General features: G+C 34.7%; 1 protein-coding gene across 3 annotated transcripts in view; it reads right to left on the bottom strand.

Annotated features, from left to right (window-relative positions):
* The window catches only part of LOC148313147 (DNA-binding protein D-ETS-3-like), a 140,118-nt gene that overhangs the window by 52,205 nt on the left and 65,932 nt on the right, over positions 1 to 21,981 (bottom strand). For all 3 annotated transcript variants that reach the window (XM_088267423.1, XM_088267415.1, XM_088267408.1), the window contains exon 4: positions 15,011 to 15,064. In XM_088267423.1, coding sequence (XP_088123549.1) covers positions 15,011 to 15,064 — 54 coding nt within the window. The remainder of the gene's footprint in view (positions 1 to 15,010; positions 15,065 to 21,981) is intronic.

Here is a 21,981-nt window from a genome sequence, read left to right on the forward strand (position 1 = left end):
TAACGGGGGACGATTTAAAAGGGACTTCACTGTTTAATTTTTTCCGAGACATTTGGCTTCCAGTCTATCAAAACGAGAAGTTACTTGTGCTTTTTCAGCTAGGAGAAACAGGGCATTGTATTGGTGCGTACTTTGTGTACATTATTGCGCCTTCTTCTTATTACTTCTTCATCTTTGTGTGCCATATCAAGCCCCCCTGATGTCCACTATCACTTTAGAGTAATTACCCTTGTCTTAGACTTGTTCTCGACTGTTCTGATCCTCATTCAATTTCGTATATTCTGGAGCTAGGAGATTTGCCTTCTTCCCACACCTCGTCGACCTTTTATTTTATCTATTATGATTATTTATAAATATCTTCTTCCGTGCGTGTCATATCAGGTCTCCCCGGACGCCGACTATCACTTGAGATTAATTGTCCTTATCTTATCTTACTAGGAGATCATTTGCCTTCTGCTCACACCTCGCCGACCCTTTATTATGTGCAAGAGCTCATACTTTTCTCCTTTAAGGACATGCGCCAGATAGGACACCTTTCGGACTTTGATATCAGTCAGCAACTGTCCTACTTTTGCTCTTTGGAGCACATTCACGTTGCTGACCATATCAGTCCGTTATCTGTTTAACTATTCTAAAAAACAGCATTCTATTAATGGTACTTCGAAACTCGTGTCACAACAGATTTTAAGAAATTATGGTATTTACCAAAGAAAATTTAAATTAAACATGGGTAGATATTACCACAAAGCGACTGCCGAATCAATTAATAAAAAAAAATAATATTGCTTTACAAGCTTTTTGAGTGTGTCCAAATACACACTTGTTCACAAATCTGGATTATCTCCAATTATATGAGTTATTTTTTTTATATTACAAGCATGGTGAAATGAAACATATTAGATATGAGTGCTCACAATTTTCTTTCTTTACCATTTGACCAGACTGATCCACAGAAAAGCGGGTTATTATATTATTTATCGTGATTATGCGTATCTCGAAAAAAAATCGGGGTATTATGTGAAACCACAAAAGCAGTCGGTAGGAAGCGTGTTCTTTATGACGCCACAATGGGTCAGAGCGAGTAGCCAGCATGGCTCTTTTGCGTCGGGTTGTGTTTAACACCCCTGGCCGATAAGCCGCTACCGGAACAAGGCCGGAAGGGCTTCGGACTTGACTTCTCTGGCCGCCTGTTTTTCTTTTCCGGCTTCGAGTTCCAAATGAGAAAATACCGCAAATTGAAAATAGCACTCGTATTCACGAACTACTGTTAAATCGGCTGGCAGTTTAATTAATACGCAAGCGTTAAAATGCGACTTACACACGTTTTTCAAAACACATCATTAAAGAATTTGACCCTTAGAATATTAATAGCAATATCCGATTAAACTATATCTTCTTCTTCTTTTAATTGTAGGCCTTGCGGCCTGTTTTTAAGAGGGATTAGCCTCCTGCGACGTCGATTCCCAGCTATCGACCCATCTCTTTGGTGGTCTGCCCAAGAGTCGTCTACCATGGTGTTGGCCGTACAGTGCGATGTGGGGCAGTCTGAATGGTTCCATTCTTGTCATATGCGCATACCATTGTCTCCTTTGTTGCCTTCCCCACCTAACGACATCTTCGATCTCGCATATTTCCCTGATTCTGACATTTCTTATTTTATCTCGAATACTCTTGCCTGATATGTTTCTTAGAGTCTTCATTTCTGACACTCTAAGCGCGTTTTTTTGTGGCAGCGGTGAACTATGAACTATGTTAAGCTATTAAATCGAAGAAAGTTGTTATTATTATATTTTTTGTAATAATAAATAAAACATAAAAAACATTTGATCACTTTTCATATGATACTGTTTTTTCAACAGGTTTTTTTTTATTATTAACACACTGTCTTCTTTACGGATGGATAGATACATATGCAGATGCACAGTGTCTATCCATCTGTGAAGAAGACAAGGTATTTGTCGAAACCGGTGGGACTAAGAGAAAACTAGCGGTAATGCTAAAAGAAAAGTGGTAGGAAATGTCATGTGTTTTTTTTTCTTCATGAAATGTTATACGATATAAAACGATTTTTTTAGATTTTACCGCAGGAGTAGGCGGAGATACGCCACACCAATCTGTCTGTACAAACAATCTTCGCCTATTCCACATTCATGGATCTCCACGTACTCTTCGTACGATTCTTGACCTGACCACTTTCAAGTAGTTGAAATACTAAGTACCTAGTCCATACCAAATTTATTCGGTCTCCCTTCACTGTTAGTTATAAAAAAATAATATTAATATTGACACATCAAAAAACGCACTAAGAGTGTCAGAAATGAAGACTCTAAGGACACCTATGTATATATACACCTACATATATTTTTATTCGTTAGTTTTAATTTGTACCAGAAGATGAAAACAATTGTCGTTTTCGAAACTAGTCGTAAATAAAAATAAAACTCAATTCAGTGGATTATTCAAGTGTTTAATTTAATTAAAATAATCATGTCATTCCACAAAGTTAATGCCGAATCAATAAATAATATGACTCTAAGGAGCATATCTGACAAGAGACTAGAAAAAAACAAAGAACTCCAGGATAAGAGAAAAATTTAAGATCCAAGACGTCGTTAGGTGGGGAAGATGACAGTGGTATGCGCATGTGAGGAGAATGGAACCATCCAGACTCCCCCACATTGCACTGCACGGTCAACCCCAAAGTAGATAACTTACGAACAGACCATCAAAGATATGGATTGACAGCTGGAAATCGACTTCGCAGGAAGCTAATCCCTGTTAAAAACTGGCCACAAAGCCAACACCAAGAAAAAGAAGAAAAAGAGAATATTGAAATATCTTAAATCGAGTGGGTACGTAATCATCCAATAAAGATTAGCCTTTTCTTTTTGGGCGAGCAGTCAATATGACGTCTCTAGAACAATGAGTGGCAATTTTTCTTTTCCTTTGGGCGCGCCGTAATGGAAAAAAGTTATGGAATTATATGGTGTCGTTATATTTGCTGGGGGAGCTATTCGGAGGGGTGGATGGATAAATATGCCCCAGGGTGTAAATATTACGCACAACAAATTTTAAATAAGTGCCGTTTGAAAAAATACAAAACAGATATCACAATTTGATTATATTTTAAAAGTATATGTTTGTTATTTGGAAAAAAATATTAAGCATATTAGCTTTAATGTTTTTATAAAACTAAATAACTCAAATGTAGGTACGTTGCTGACAGTGTTGACAACAACATCTCGCAACCGTGTGAATACCCGCGTAGTCTGGCAAGGGTAATTCTAGATTCGTTTCTCCTTAAAAACAATCACAACAAGAAAAAAGAAGCAATCTTTTGCTGATGATCTTTCCTCACGCGAACCCACAACACTATCCATCATGCTGCTTCCCCGCAGGGGTAGGCAGAGAGAATAGAACGTCACATCAATATTTTTTTGCACACACTCTTCGCCTCTCCAACTCCTGACCTGGCCACTTTCGAGCATTTGAAATGTTTTGTGATGCCAAGTTTTTCTCGGTCTTCCTCAGTACTTACAAGTGGTTTGGGAATGTGAATCGAATGAGTGAAGAAAGGATAGTAAAAAGGGGAATATGGTTTGTAATAGAAGCAGAGGAAGGCCGAGGAATACTTGGCGTTATCAAATATTTCAAATACTTGGCGTTATTGAATATTTCAAATACTTGGGCGTGGTCGGGTCGGCAGTCAGAATAATCGGCGTGTATGTATGAGGAAATGCATGACTGTGGAAAAGGCGAAGATTGTTTGCAAATACAGATTGATCAAATCAAATCTTCCCTTTATAAATTTGTAAGCAAGGGATCAGTATCTTTGTGGGCCTAAATTGATGTTCGTTGTGGCGTGTCAATTTTTCATTTATATTTTTGGGTAAAACTCCAAGTGTTTTAGATGTACACCCCAGATACTACATATGAACAGTTGATGTTCTATTAGATAAGATGTATGTCAAATATGTCAAGTATGTCAGGTATGTCAAATAATTGAAAGCGGCCGGGTCAGGAGTCGTGATAATCGTCGAGTATGTATGAGGAGATGCATGAATGTACAATAGAAGGGGCGAAGAATGTTTGCAAATACAGAGTGGTGTGGCGTTCGATTCTCTCTGCCTACCCCTGCGGGGAAGCGGCGTGATGGTTAGTTAAATAGTTTTACTGCAGGATTCCTCAAAACATGTATATTTTGTTCATGCGACCGAGTGTTCATTTTTTAAACACGTCGTAATACGCAACGTAATACGCAACGTAATACGCAACGTAATACGCAACGTAATACGCAACGTTTAAATCAGTGCTGGCTGGAAAATAATTATTTTAAGACTTGGTTAAAAACAAGTGAAAAGGGTGAAGAATATGCATACTGTAAGTTCTGTTTAACAGATCTTGCTATTTGTATCAAAATTTTAAAGCAAAGGCAACTAGGCACCTACTTAATCAAAACCAAAACACGAATCCATTTAGGTACTGAATCGATGGAGGTATTATTACTATCAAAACTACTTAACAATGACCCATGCTACAAACTAAAAATAGAAAAGGATTTGATTTTTAAAATTTATAAAAATGTGTAAAAAAAAATTATATAAGTACGAGTACTGTTTTATTTTCTCAAAAAGGTAAGTTTCTCAATAAACTACCATAAATTGTTGGTTCTAAAATTTATTGTTTACACATTATGGGTTATTGATTCTATACAGATGTCTACACTGTTTGATTCGGATTTTTTGGTTTGGCATATCGCTCACTCTTTTCAAGAACGTCATAAATCAAAAAACTTGATTTTTCAGGAGAACGTTTTTAAAGTTTACAAATATAATACAACGTATTAAAAATAAATATCAAGCTACTTACTGAACTTTTTACTGTGCAACAGATCTTTTTAAGTAAAACCTGAATTTTTTTTCTCCATTTGAAAAATATTTAGTTTATTTTAAAGAAATATTAAACAATACATTTTCTTCAAAATGCAAAAATAACACTTTCTGCCCTGTAGCGGGTAAATTTTAAGTTAAAAATATCCCTTTTTTGCTAGAATATAGTACATTTTTTGGGCATTCCGAAAACATGCAGAAATGAAAATTGACGATTTTTGATTTATGACGTTCTTGAAAGAAGTGAGCGATATGGCAACACTGACAAGGGCTGAGGTACTGTCCACTGAAGAGGTTGATTGTTAAGTTATATCTTGGAATTGGTAGAAGATATTGATGGAGGTATTTAATTTAGTAATTTGAATTATTATTTCGTAAGGTGGGGAAGCAGCAAAAACGAGACATAGTATGTGCCATTATCCAATTTTATTATTATTGTTGTTTAAAAGAAATCAATGAATAAATTAAGAAAGGTGTGTTGAGATGGTTTGGACATGTAGAACGAATGAGTGAGGAAAGAACGGTAAAACAAATTTATGAGGCGAATGTTAGTGGGAAAAGAAGCAGAGGTAGACCGAGAAAAACATGGCACGATCAGGTGTGCCAAATACTTGAAAGTGGTCAGGTTAGGAGTCGTAACAATCGGCGGGTATGTATGAGGAGATGCATGAACGTGGAAGAGGCGAAGAATGTTTGCAAGGACAGTGGTGTGGCGCTCTATTCTCTCTGCCTACCGCTGCGGGGAAGCGGCGTGATGGTAAGTTAGTTAGTTAGTTATAAATAATAAGTGATAAAAGAGTGATTGCAAATAAAAATATGTCCATGGAAGCTAAGCTAGCAGTTCACAACGGCGTGCTGGTACCGACACTAATGTAGGTATGGAAGCGAAACATGGAACTAGCAAAGGAAGGACGAAAGCAGAGTGAACGCTGTTAAAATGCGCTCCCTCAGACGAATGTGGGGAAAATCATTGTATGACAGAATTGAAAACGAAGATATAAGAAAGGAATTTAAGGCTGAACAAGGAATAATTGCAAAGATTAGGATGAGTTCTTTACGGTGGTATGGACATGTGGAGCGAATGGATAGCGAGATAATGACTAAGAAAATACATGTGGCGAATGTGAGCGGGAAAACAGAACGAGGACGACCGAAAAAGTCTTGGCACGATCAGATAAATCAGAACCTAAAATCTGGTGGTCTAAAAAGTCTGCGTAATCGGAGGGCATGTATGACTAGATGTATGGATGTGAAGAAGACAGAAGAATGTTGCGTTCCATCCTTTCTGCCTACCCCTGCGAGGAAACGGCGTGATGGTAGCAGTAGTAGTAGTAATAAATAATAAAATAATAATAATAATAATTGAATTGATGTAACGAACGTTTGATCTCGATGTACGGCAAAGAGAAACTGTCCATTGGGAATAGAATATTGCTAAGAGTGTAATAATACATTAAGTGAGTAAGGGCGGGTCGGGGCGAGGTAAGTAGGCTTCGTCCGGCGAGGAAGGAAGCTGTTGGGCGCGCGGCCGGCGACCAAATTTCCTGCCAAGATTGCCTTCCCAGCGCGCCACACATGGCTCACTCCGCGCGGCGCTCTGGCGCCGGGCCACACACCCACACCAAGACGACTGACAAACCCTTCCAAACCAGAGGCCCAAGCGCGACTTCATTTTCTTCAAACCCAGGTAATATTTAAAGTAATTGAAAGTTTCACTTAAAACACATTTTTTTTGGACTGAAAAAATAAGATTTTCTTCGGAATAAATCGACGTGCCCTACGTAAAGTCGGCTGTCCAAACTTAAAACACAGTAAGGGACATTTTTTTGTAGTACGTTTTTTTTGCATTTTTGGACTAAATAGAATCTACTTAGTCCAAAAATGCAAATAAAACGTACTACGAAAAAATGTCCCTTACTGTGTTTTAAGTTTGGACAGCCGAAGTGCTCTAACTACATTTTTGTCAATTTTGATATATTTGGTGTATGTTATCAATTGACCGTCATCTACAAATATAATCAAACAAAAAAATATATAAAATAAATTGCGCCTAGTTTTCAGGCGTAGGTATAAGACGCTATCTACATTGAATTTTCGAAATGAACTAAACTCCTAAAACGCTAACTACTTAATTTTGACAAAGCATTATTGATACATTATTTTATCGTGTTTTTGAATGTATAATACTAGTTTAGAATTTCAGATAAAACCGTTAATTAATTTAAAAAAATACATTGAAAAAATCTTCTTAGCTCTCTTCTGTAAAGTAACAGATTTGCAGATAGAGTACTTTACGTAGGTGCCGTCGAAATATGCAGTTTTGAAGAGTTATTAAAAGGTGAGGAGTTAAAATATTTTCTTTCAATGTAATATGGTCTAAGAACATAAAGTATCCAATAAACATTATTTTTTTAAAATCGGGCCTGAACAGACATGAGACCTCTCCGGTGGATTGATTTCTGTGTTTGAAAATATCCCCTTAAGGCCCAATGTACGATAAGTCGGATCTTAATTTTATAACCTATTGATACGATTTTAACTTTGTGGAATGTCATTGATAATTTAAAAAAAACACTTGTGTTGTACGAATGGTAAAATTGTAATAACACCTACAGATGAAAACATCTGTAGTTTTCGAAAATAGCCATGTGTTACGAAATAAAACTCATTAAGTGGTATACAAGTGTTTTTTTTTTAAATAATCAACTTATTTTCATTAAACCCAGTTAATATTTGATGTAATTGATTTTTTTCTTAAAACAAGTAATAAATAAGTAAATAAGTTTTTGTTGGAAATAAATGCACAGATTTAAAAATAAAGGAGTTATTGATAAGTTAGGAGTTTTTATTTTTATTTTTAATGTATACATTTTATAAAAAAAGACTTTAAACCCCTAGCGCGGCCGAACGCGATAAGAATTTGAACGTTCGATACGTCACCCAGGTACCTAACATTTAACGGAATTGATTTTTTATATAATTAAAATACAACTTTTTTTTAAAATCACTATAAATGTTTTATTTTAACATAATTATAATGTCTACCGTTTTCGAAGCTAACCGCTTCTTTTTCAAGACTGATTAATACTAAAACACTATCTACTTAACAAAATTCTAAATATTTTGGCCGTTAGGGAAATGGCTTGAGTAGATTATATGTATTTATATGTACAAACCCTGTAAGCGAACTCCCTCTCTAAACACGAGCAATCTGCTCTCTTAGTGAGGTAGCACGTAAAAAAAACTATGTAAATGTAACTATGTTGATTATTTTGCCATACAATGTATCTTTGATTAAAAAATTAAAAAATAAAAAAATAAAAATAAATAGATCTCAATTCGTTTTTTTTGCGTTGATTAGCAGTCACGGTCAAAAGGGATCAGGGAAGTTGAGTAATTGGAAACATATTTAATAACGGACTTTTAGAAAAATCGTTTACTTGTGTATTTATTAGTTGTAAGTTATTATTAATTAATTAATTAATTCTAATATTTCTAAGTAATCAACACAAAAAAGTTCTATTATAATTATCATTTTCTTTAAGACGTTTTTTTTTATTTAAAATGGTTACAAAAGTTTGCTTTATAATTTGAATTAATTTTATAGACATTTCTACTTTTACAATCTTAAAATTAATAACGCAGTTCCCTCAAATTTGCTTGCAGAGGGACTTACACTTATTATTTATTGTTTATGTTTGTTGGTAATATATGTTTTTTTATTATAATAATTTTTTGTTTGTTTTTCTTTCTTTCTTAGATTAACATGTATAAAATTAATTTTTTAAGCATTTTAATGTCTTTATTTTTTATTTCTGTAGGGTTATTGAAGTACTCGGTTCCTAAATATTTAAAGTTCTGTTGGAATTGTTATTGCATTTTGGTATTGTAAGGTCATGTTGGTATCTCGAAGATGAACATTTCTTTAGATTTAAATGAATCACTTAGAGTGAATCATTTATATTTACTTTCACCCCCCTGGGAATCAAACCCGGTACAACCAGCGCGGTAGCTAAACATTACACCACGGAGGCGGACAAACTAATCGCTAACACAAATATTTATCAGTTAAAAAAAATTTTCGATTATAAATGAAACGTCGCCAACCGGTCTCAGAGCTTCAAACGATAAAGTTTTGCACAATATGCGCAGATAAGGGTAGAAAAGAAGAAGAAAATGAAGAAATAATCAGCAGCGAGGTGAAGTGAATCTTTTGTCTCGAAACGAGACGTTTAATAATGGGTAATTTCACACAGAAATCATTACCCAAGTAAAAAGAGAACAACAGCTACTCCCATCCCATCCACGAGAATGGATTAGAAATATTTCCTAAGATAGAAGTGCCCGCCCCTTCCCTATACCGCCCACACAAGCCCCGCCCTCCCGATAATCAAGTAGGGGATGAAAGAGAGAGCCCCCGAACGTCAGTGTAGTCGAGTCTCTCTTTACGCGCCTTTGAGCTACTGTATGCGATGGCACTCGTAAGCTGTGCGGTGCAGATTTAAATTAATTATTTTCCATGCGATTCCGTACTGACGTTAAGCGCTCTTGAGGTAGTATTTTACGAAAATGGCGCTATACAAATTATCCATTTTTTTTATTATTTTAATTATATTATTAACATTGCCTGTAACAATTGTTCCATTACCACTACTACATCTATTACCGATCGACAACGTTTTATTTATATTTTACATATCATTATCTTCCTTTTATTATACAAGTTTTTTTAAGCGCCCTTGAGGTAGTATTTTACGAAAATGGCGCTATACAAGTTATCCAAATATATTTTTTTATTAAATTATTAACATTGTCTGTAACATCTATGCTACTACCACTATTACATACTACCGATAAACAACGTTTTATTTATTTTATACATATAATTATCTTCCTTTTATTATGCAAGTCTTTTTAAGCGCCCTTGAGGTAGTATTTTACGAAAATGGCGCTATACAAATTAACCGCCAAATTATTTTTATTATTATATTATTAACATTGCCTGTAACAACTATGCTACTACCACTACTACATACTACCGATAGACAAAGTTTTATTTATTTTTTACATATAATTATCTTCCTTTTATTATGCAAGTCTTTATGAGAGCCCTTGAGGTAGTATTTTACGAAAATGGCGCTATACAAATTATCCAATTTATTATTAAGTATCCGCCTCCGTAGTGTAATGGTCGTAGAGTAATGGCGTTTATATGATGCAGTGCCCTATGCACCAGTGGGGTGCAGATAAGGGTTTGAAGAAGAAGAACAACTGTGCTACTACCACTACTACATAGGTACTGCTGTTACTGATTGAAGACGTTTTATTTTTAATGTTTTTATTTATCATTATATTCATATTACATATAATCCAAGGTTTTATAAGCGTCCACCCAAATTATTATAATAACTATTACTACCATCATGCCGTGCCGTTTCCCTGCAGGGGTGGGCAGAGAGAATGGAACGCAACACTCACCTATCCCGACATACATTCCTAGCTTCCTTTACATTCATACATCTCGTAATACATGCCCAACGATTATGTAAACTTTTGACACCACCAGATTTTAGGTTCTGATTGATCTGGTCGTGCCAAGTCTTTTCGGCCGTCCTCGTTCTGTTTTCTCCCTTTCACATTCGCGAAATATATTTTCTTGGTAAATTATAAATAAAATACTTTTTTAACAACTGGAGTATTATATTGTTACAACTGGTTTCGGAAGCTACATATGCTTCCATCTGCAGGTATGAATATAAACCCGCATATGTAAAAAAACATGTTTGGCTTCCGAAACTAGTCGTAGCAATATAATACGCAAGTGGTAAAATACAAGTGTTTTATTTATATTTTAATCATCTTACCACAAAGTTAATGCCGAAACAATAAATAACATACTTGTCATTCTCTCGTTATCCATTCGATCCACATGTCCATACCATTTTAAAGAACTGTTTTTTAATGTTGTAAACTATCCCTAGTTCAGCCTTACATTTCTTTAACTAACAACTGTTCTACGATACAAAAAAATATTACGTTATAATTTTACTATTGCATAATTAATTCAAGAAAGATTTATTTTCAATTGTTCTGGGAGTTTATGATGTATTTTTCTCATTTACCTTCCCTATCCCGACTACCCTACCTACAGACTAAAATATTGTAGAAGCTTTGCGGGTTATTCCTTAAAAAAATCTTTTTAATAAATTATACAGCGCATTTTTCCACCGTGAAATTATTGAAAACGGCTGTTTATAAATAACAAACGTACTTGAAAGTGATTTGATTCTACTGAAATATTCAATTTTGTTTTAAAAACATAAAGACGAAAATTCTGTGAGAATTTCAAAGTAATATCATGAAAACATTAATTAAAAATGCTCTTACAATTGTCACAGAATTTTTGTTATAATGCTTTTAAAATAAAATCAACATTTTATTACACTCGAATAAAAGTTTGATTAACATATTTAAGGTGTAATATAGAGTTCTATAAAATAAACACCAAATCAACAAATAAAATAGTAGGTACTTCAAAGTACTGAAAATGGCGCATTTATAATATATATATATACATATATATATATATATATATATATATATATATATATATATATATATATATATATATATATATATATATATATATATATATATATATATATATATATATATATATATATATATATATATATATATATATATATATATATATATATATATATATATATATATATATATATATATATATATATATATATATATATATATATATATATATATATATATATATATATATATATATATATATATATATATATATATATATATATATATATATGTAATAAAATAACTAGGTACCTACCTATACATTTTATTAAGTACCTACATATAGTATAAATCTACCACCCGATGTCGCATGCGTGGCGCTGAATAAAACAAAAGACATCAGATAGAAAAAATATAATATTCTGAACTGTCAGAATCAGATAGATAGATAGAAAAATATTATAAAGATAAATTAAGAATAAACTTTAATTACAAAGCAACACATTGTTTATTTTATTATTATACACCCACTTTACATATTATTTACACCCAATTTACAAAGATAAATATTACCACGTTATATATATATTGAAATAACTGAAATTACTTGAAAGCGGACAGGTCAGTAGTTAAAATATTCGGCGGGCCGTACGAGGAGATACATGAATACGAAATAATAATATGAAAATACGAGGAATATTTACAAAGACAGAGTGATGCGGCGTTCTATTCTATCTGCTTACCCCGGCGGCAAAGCAGTGTGGTGGATAAAATTGTACCTCAAGTGTTTTTTACTGCGATTAAACTAAATTTTAGAAAACGAAATTGCGAAAATTTGTTTTAAGTATTTTTTAAACATCGTATGATTCTCACTGTTTCGAACTGCTGAAGTAAGATTATTTCATGCTATTGGTTCCGCAATGGCAAAGTCACGCTCCTCAAATTTAGTGCCCTGGTTGAGAGTTGGTAAGATCACATTACCCATGGCAGTTGTAGTCGATCGAAGCTTCAGACATCTATTAACTAATTCGTCTGGAATGCGTTGCTCTTTTAGATACTATAAGCCGTCTTATGTACTGATTTATACATATACAGAGTTTATACAGTTCGTGTAGCAATGATGTGACATGCCAAGTCGAAGTCACTTGGCATTTTCAATATTTAATTTGATTTGTTTTTGCAAAGATTTTTAAAATATTTTCATCGCTTCATAAGCAGTATGAAATAAACATAAAATAAATGTGTACTTTTTGGTTTCAGACTGAGCTTCGGCAACGAGTGGCTAATAAAAAAAATTAACTATTACAGAATATATTTTTTGTATATTAAAAGCATTGACAACCTTGTGGTATGGTAATGAAATACTCTCCATGGTAATGAAATAGTCTTCTTATCATATATTACTCACCTTGTGTAATAGCGTGGTAGGTATTACACAAAGTAAACGATAGATGATAAGGAGTATTTTATTACAGTATACATTTTTCCGCATAATTTCTAACTATCGACGCACGTACTGCGTTGACACGTAGCATAGAGAACCATTAGACCAGCGGTCGTCACACTTTTCTGGTCAAGGGCCACATGGGACAATGTGAGGTATCACTGCGGGCCGCACACTTATGAATTGGGTATTATGTACGATAGCCGACTGTTACATGCTAGTTTCCAGCTCTGAGCTCCTATACATACTCCTAGCCAACCCCTACCCCTATCTAGGCATTTACAGGGCTTATGACCTGTCATTGGCTGGTTTAAGTGGCCACTTGATGCTATTCCGTGAAATAAATTAAAAATATTCTTTGTCTCTATCAAGATTTTAATTACTCAAAATATTGTAAAAATAAAGTTAGTCGCAGTGCTAAAACAGTCAAAGATAATCTCTGTCTTAACTCAAAACAAATATTAATATCGGGTCATGTCAATTGAAAATGTAATTTAGAGTAACATCCGCAATTGTCCGAATCATTTTTTATATCGAACTCGGATACGGATATTTTTTTTATTTCGGATATCCGAAATATTTGGATATGGATAAAGATATCTGTATCATCCCTAATAAAAAAGAAAGAAAAAACAGTTTATTATTCAAGATTTTTATCAGAACTACAAACAAATTTTTTATGTAATTTTTGTACGTAGTTTATAATATTATATTTAATTTAAATTGTTTGCTTTATCGCGGGACGCACAAATATCTGCCGCGGGCCGCAGTTTATCAAGGCATAGACGCTTTCATATTATGCTGTTCATTAGCTAATCACGTTTTAGTAGTTATTTGCTAACAAATTCCACTATTGAAGGTACAGATTGTAAGGAAAAGAACTGGATAAATTCCAATGAAATATTAACTTCAACTCGGACGAAGCTCAATGCCATAGGCGATACAATTGTCACAATATTATTTTTAAATGTAATTTAACAATAAAATAAAACTTAGTAGACTCAAAAATCTGTGTTTGATTTGAAAAATCAATTCATAAATTATAATAAATAATATGTTGATAAGATTTTTGGATGAAAAATTCTAGTCAAAATTGAACACTGACAAAGGTCAGTCTGCAACCAGATCAGATCACTATCATCGACGCAATATTCTCGCGATATTTACTATAGAAAATTTTCAGTCTAAATTATTTTAATCTTTAGCTATCTTGAACCCATAATTTCTTTCTAATAGCGTGAATTAATGGAAATTGAAAAGAAAAGAAATATTACTTAAATCAAGTGAAATTCTATTAATTGAAACTCCACATAACTATTTTATTATCCTGATACAATAAAATGGTCAAGAAATGCAAAGAGATGCATAAAATCAACAGTTTTTAGAACCTAAAAAGTTTCACTTCTCACGCATATGCATTTTTACCTTCTACCACGTTTATACCTAAATTCCTTACTTTATTTTCTTTCACTGGTTTGGCAGTCACATTGTGGTAATATGTATATATTTTTAATTTAAGTTTTACTCGGTAAATATCACTGTTTCTTAAAATCTATTGTGACATGTATTGCGATGGACTCCGCGTGATTTATACGGAATTTGAAAATTATACTACGGTGTTTAAAATAAAAATGACGTTGTTACATTACAATCACAGTTAAAGAATATTTAACAGCTTAATTTTATTTTTTATTAAAAAAATATTTCGGATAAATGAAGAATAAAAAAATAAAATAAATAATAACAATAGTTATGTTAAAGTAAACGAGTAATTTAATAAATATGGAATATATATCGAATAAAAACTTTTGATGGATGGATAGTAATAAAAATAATTTTGAATAATTTAAAAAGACACATTTTCGTAAAAAAAAATTACCTCAAGGGTACTTACACAGACGTGGATTATCAATGAAAAAAATTAAAATAAAAAGTATCAACAAATGGCCCGGGCGTATATGAATACATATATTATACATATTTAAAAAGGAAAGAAGTTAACTGAATTTCCTTATTTATAATTGTCAGTTTTCCAATGATTATCGACACGTTTCGCGGCATCCGACCACGTCATAATTTGCACAAAAATAATTTAATAAGATCTGTTTTTAATATGAATTTTTCCTACCTTGAGCACCTTGAGCAGACGCGTGGGAAGTCCAGGAGCTTTTGTAGGAGGCATCTGTAACGACAAATCAACACATTATTGGAAGGAACGACCACTCATAGAACTCATACTTCTCAATAATAAACATGGTAAAGGGAAAAGCACTCATGAACCATCGAGAATGAATAATGACAAATTCAACACATTGAAAGTAACGACCACTTATTGAACTGATACTTGTCAGTAATAAATATGACATCGAGTCACGGTAAACAAAATATCGAATAAAGAGTAAAGCACTTATAAACCATTGCACAACTGATCATACGATTAAAGGAAAAATTGAAAGTGAAGTTGGGGCACAAGAGAAAAGATTGAACTGATACTTCTCAGTAACAGAGATGATATCGAGTCCCCGATAACGAATCAAGGGTAAGACACTAATAAACCATCGCACAAGTGATCATACGAGTAAGGGTAGTTGGGGCACAAGAGTAAGGATCGAACCGATACTTGTCAGTGAGTCGCGGTAAAGGAATCGAGCGTAAGACACATCGCACGTGCGAAGGGTAGTTGGTTTCACTGGGCAGGTACGAGATATTCACCGGCAAAGAGCATGGAGAAGTTGGTGAAGGTGCCCGACCGACTGAGGTAGTCGGCGGAGCTCTTGATGTCCAGCATGCTCGGGCGCTAGGGGGCGCAGCGCTGCACTGAGCGGGGCATGGCGTCGCGGCGCGTGCGGTTCGCGCGGCGGTCGGGCGCGCTGTGCGCCGCGGCGCGGGCGGCTCCGGGGCGTGGCCCGGCGGCCCGCCAATGGGCGCCCGCGCCGGGCCCGCCCCCGGCTAATCCTTATCTCGAGGCGCGAGAAAATAAACATCGTTAGTGGGGCGCGCGGCGCCTATCGCTTTCCGACCAGATAATGGCGGGCGGGGATGCCTCTCGGCGCGAACAAAGCCCGGCTTATCCGCGACCCGCTCCTACTCCGCCGTGACTTATTGCGCCAGACGAGCGCTCCTCCAGATATCGACCGCCGTGAATCACTCTTCCAGGGGCCCGAAGAGTTACAATAACACCGCCCTCGAGGTGTCTTGTCAACCCTCGCACTTCCCCGACTTCCCCTGACTTTCTATCCTCCTTCCCGCTCTTCCCCTCTTCCCTCCGCTCACTCGCCATCAACCAGACAACAATCATTCTTCCACCTTCAATCTCAACCCGAGAAAATTAACGCAAATAAAGCAGAAACGTATTTACATTTACCTTTTTACTAAAAAACTAATCAGCTATGTTGCTAGTAGAAAAAGATTTACACATTTATGAAGAAAAAAAACAACGCTTCAATTTAAGCACCCACGTGTACCCATTTTGTTACTTACGCTTTGAAGAAAAAAATAAAGTAAATTATTACATACGACTTTTTAAAACTTTATTAGAGTATTTATATTTGGCGTTTAATTTGTAAAAATCCAATTTAATTTTTTCGCCTTGTTATGGCATTTTTGAACTACAGTAGTTAAAAATACCAAAAGAAGGGTAAACAACTGTCACAAATTTTATTTTTATGTGTTATAATGAAATTCGATTTAATAGACTCTAAGTAATTAATGTTTGATTTCAATATTTAATATTTAATACATACAGAATATGTAAGTCTGCGCATTTACGGGGCTTACGACCGTCATAGGGTGGTTTAGTGATCACTTTACACACGTGTAACATTCACCAATTCTACCCATGACTGAGTACCACACTACTCAAACTCTTGGAACATCTATATTCATGGTTAAATTTCGAAACATAGGGATTAAATCACTAGAACTCAAATATTCTTTTTTATCTATGTTGAGGTGTTTTAAAATAATATGAAAAATAACTAGAATAAAATAAGTACAATGTAATTTATTCCATTTAATTTTATTTGACCAGCAACCGGGTTTAACCGACATCGTCTGACGAAACAGACATCACCAGTCTGATGATGTCGGTTACGTAAACCCGGTTGCTGGTCAAATAAAATTAATGTGGAAAAAATTGCATAGTTTTTAATTTATTCTATAAAATGCAGTTCCACCATGAAATGTCAGTATAAAACTTGAATTTAATGAAAAATAACTCTTGAAATTCTAGGTAATCCAGATTTGTGATCAAGTATTTGGACGCACTGAAAATGTTGTAAATTGATTAAATTAGGCGCCTTGTTCGCTGAGGCCGGGAAAGTGTTTGTGTAATACAAATACGCGCGAGTATTACTCTGTACGTATTATTATCATAATTCATGCAAACGTGATTAACCAATTTGGAATATTTCAGTAAGGTTCGAGTGGAGGAACCCCATTCTCGAACGGTGTCGACGGAATCACGAAAAGGGATACGGGAAAGGCATTTACAAGAAACATTTCCTAAAACTGTACCATAATATTTCCAACAAGTTAATTTTTTAAGTTCCAGTCACGCTATGTTGAACATAAAACCACGTGCCAAGAAGGCACTCCGCAAAAATGGATTTATTATATGAAGGAAATATATATTTGTTAATTTCAATTTCAATTTCACTCGGTCACTAGCAATTTTCTCGTAAAATCTATTGTGACACTTGTTTCGATGCAATCCGTATCATTTTCAAATAATAAATATCGGTAGTGTAAAGGCAAAGGGGTATATCTGTCTCAGACCAAATTTTACAGGAGAGCAAAAACAAACTTGCTAAATTAAATAACTCATTTGTTTTATGTATTTTTATATGCACATATCTTAGTAAAACTAAATAAGTATTGCAACTACAGCTATATCCTTTTTCCAGATTGTGGAATACACTATTTTAGACATTTTGTGGAACAAACTTAGTAAATGAAAAAATTGACAGATTTACCCCTTTGCCATTACATTACCGATTTATGTACCTACGTGTGAATGTTTCAAAGATACCAGATCGCAGAATTATGCTTCAAAGTACATGAAAAATGAAATAAATAAATAAATACGTTTATAAACGAGCCAGTAATGAAATTTATTTTTTTTTTATTTAATTTTTACTTGGTATTTACCGCTATTGGTAAAAACTCAATGTGACTTGTGTTTCGTTGTTATCCGCATCATTTTCAAATACCGTATTTGTACCGTAAGTTTAAACATTAGAGCTGTGTCCTTGGGACGTTAAAGGATAAAGAGTGGGTAGTTCCTTATTTCAATTTATTTTTTATTTGTTATTTTTGATGTATTTTTATTTTTCACTGAGAACATGGACATGGGTAATGGGGTGAGTTTTAGTCATTGTCATATTTTTTAAATTCTCACAGTCTATGATATTTTATGGTGACAATTTAAATGATTTCTACGTTATTATACGATATGTGTGGTGGTTATAATATACTAAATGGTTAGCGAACTCTGAAAATAAACATAAGCGATTTTACACGCTAATATTTATTTAATATTACCCTGAAGCGCTGGAGTGATCACCTCGCCTTTATGTAAGGAACGATCAAGATAACACTACGGCTATACGATACAATGCCCTATGCACCATTGGGCGCTGATAAGGGTTACAAGAATAATGATATGACCAGTTATGTAATACCATTTATCTGTACAGATAGATAGTGATATAATTTGTAAAATAAAACAAACAGTAAAAAAACCCTCAAAATTTGATTTTCAATTTGTTTGTGCAGCTTACATGATTTGACCTGTTATGATTTTGACACACTTGGATATATTTGAACACTCTCAAAATGTCGTCAATAAATGTGACTTAGTCATTTAGAAAAAGCTCGCCGAAGCTCTGGCCTCGGACTACGAGTTCACCATTACTCGTAATACATAGTTAGTGCTGCTTTCTTTAAATAAACAAAGCCGTGGCACGATAAAACAGATTTGCGGCGATTTATAGCCCCAGTTCCTTCCGGTCTGACCCGGAGTTTACCCCCCCCCCCTGCCCTCATCCTGTTCCTCCGACCGTCGGACGATGGGCCAGAAGGCGAAATCGAACAACCATTATTCCAATCACAGATATTGGTTATACATGCAGGTTATCTCGATGCGTGTATGATAGATGTACGAATAGTGATGTAAGGAAATAGTGCAAGGCTGAGATAAGCATTATCATTAACCAGTTGCCAGTTAACTCTAATGTATGGAAGAGAAACATGGAGTTGGCAAAAGAAGGATGAAAGTAGACTGAATGTGGTCGAAATGCGATCTCTCAGAAGAATGTGCGACAAAACGATGTATGATAGATGTGCGAATAGTGAAATAAGTAAGGAATGCAAAGCTGAGATAAGCATTATCGATAAAATTAAGAAAGGTGTGTTGAGATGGTTTGGACATGTAGAACGAATGAGTGAGGAAAGAACGGTAAAACAAATTTATGAGGCGAATGTCAGTGGAAAAAATAGCACAGGAAGACCGAGAAAAACATGGCACGATCAGGTATGCCAAATACTTGAAAGTGGTCAGGTTAGGAGTCGTAACAATCGGCGGGTGTGTATGAGGAGATGCATGAACGTGGAAGAGGCGAAGAATGTTTGCAAAGACAGAGTGGTGTTGCGTTCTATTCTCTCTGCCTACCCCTGCGGGGAAACGGCTTGATAGTTAGTTAGTTAGTTAGTTTAGTTGCCAGTTTATCCCGAGCGAGACTCGGGCAATGAGTTTGTGTTGTATCGATGAGTCCGAGTGCTGCTCGGGTAAATCGTATTCCAAGATATTGTTTTGCCCGAGCCAAATATATGTATTTATGTATTTGTTTTTATTGACTAACCCGAGCAGTGTTCGGGTTAGTCAATTTTTCGAGTTGTTTGGTGATGATTTCCTTCACCGACGAATTTTCTCGCCAAAATTGGACTTTTGAGTGGTTAAAAACGTGGAACGAATAAGTGGGGTTATAAATTTAAGATATCTCGATGTACTTGTACGATAGATGGTCTAATGGTGAAATAAGGAAAGAGTGCAAGGCTGAGATAAGCGTTATCATTAAAGACGTGGACGAATGAGTGAGGTTATAAATGTAGGATACCTCGATGTCCCTGTGTGATAGATGTTCGAATAATAGATATGTTGATATAAGGAGATAATGCAAGGCTGAGATAAGCAGTATCATTAAAGGCGTGGAACGAATAAGTGAGTTTATAAATGTAAGATATTTTGTACCCGATCAAAGTACCATTGGTTGAAAAAGACCTTTATCAACCAATTCGTCTGAAATGCATATACTCTGGGATCATATTTTGTATTGATTTATATATGAGTATACAGAAATTATTCTCTACCCTTTCGGCAAAGCGTAACCAGTGTAGTCCGTGAAATAGTTGGGTGATGTGACTGAATTTAGAAATGCCAAAAATCAGTCTTGATTGTCAATTTATTGATTGGTAGACCCATGTATTCCATATACTGTTGCAATAATCGACTCTATATACTACAAACGCATATATCAATTGACGGGCAGCATCAACTGGAGAATTTTTGCAAAAGCTCTTACGATAAAAATATGTGCGTGATGTTTTGCAGATTTGAGTACCAAGAAAGAGATCAGAATTTAAGGACACGCCCAGCAATTTGACAGCCTGCGAAGTAGTACTCTTCGCACTTGTCGGTGTCGTGTTTCAATTAAATTCTGTCGTTTAGGTGTGCCTATCCAGAGATGATTTGAACCCGAAGACTTCCATGTTTCCTTCTCATGAATTGATTCGTCTCTGTCAACCATCAATAATAACATACCCTCTCTTGGTATTGAAATTCTATGATATTTAGTAATCAGTTGAAAATTCAAATGATTTTGACGAGGGTTGAATCTTCAAAGAATTTTCTAATATTTTGCCGTAAGATCGGTCGAAAATACCACTACCGAATACCGAAGTTATTTTTACCTTCACCCAGCAGGTATACTTTCAGACTTTATGACATTTTCACAGATTACAGCGGGCGTCAAAACATCAATACCTGTCGTACTGCCGTCGGTTTGTTATATTTCATTTACATAAACCTGTATAAATAGATTAATAACATATTTTAAGATATTTACATTAATATATTTTACAGTATTTTTAAGCAACGAGTAACCAGAGGAAGACCGAGAAAAACATGGCACGATTAGGTATGCCAAATACTTGAAAGTGGTCAGGTTAGGAGTCGTAACAATCGGCGGGTATGCTTGAGGAGATGCATGAATGTGGAAGAGGCGAAGAATGTTTGCAAAGACAGAGTGGCGTGGCGTTCTATTCTCTCTGCCCATCCCTTCGGGGAAGCGGCGTTATGGTTAGTTAGTTATTTAGTTAGTAACCTTTCTAATAGGGTTCATGACTCGTGATTAGGAAGGGATTTGTACAAATTTTGTTTATATCTGAATTTTAAATATAATTTATTAGGTAGTGTAAAAACTCGACCCTAATGAATCCTATGGTACATTAAAGTATTATAATAATAAAATAGTCTAAGAAAAATGTTTTACATGAAAAAAAGTAAAGCAATTATTAAATTAAAAAAATATTAAACTACTTAGATTATCAAAGCGATAAAAATTCCTTTTGATTTCATTTTTTAATTTATCATAATCTTTCACGGAGAGAGAGAGAGAGAGGGGTTGATTCGTTGACTTTGTTAAAACATCTAAAAAGACACATTGAGGAATACTGTTGTCACTTAAACGCGATATTCTTCGATTCATTATTTGAGCGTGTGGGCGCTTTTAAAATATAAGTTACTTTTTAGTAAACTCAGTATTTAAAAAAAATCTTATAATGAAATCTTACTAACCAACCATCACGCCGCTTCTCCGCAGGACTAGGCAGAGATAATAGAACGCCACACCAATCTTTCTTTGCACACAATTTTCACCACTCCTACATTCACGCATTTCCTCATACATACCTACACACGCTGATTATTCGGACTCCTGACGTAACCACTTTCGAGTGTTTGAATTACTTGATCGTGCCTTAAAAATAAATTTTCCTCGGTTTTACTCTGCTTCTATTACCAACCACATTGGCCTTATAATT

The sequence above is a fragment of the Brachycentrus maculatus genome, unplaced genomic scaffold (genome assembly GCF_059751285.1).
Source record: "Brachycentrus maculatus isolate JH-2025_06_01 unplaced genomic scaffold, ASM5975128v1 h1tg000018l, whole genome shotgun sequence".
NCBI classification, from domain to species: domain Eukaryota; kingdom Metazoa; phylum Arthropoda; class Insecta; order Trichoptera; family Brachycentridae; genus Brachycentrus; species Brachycentrus maculatus.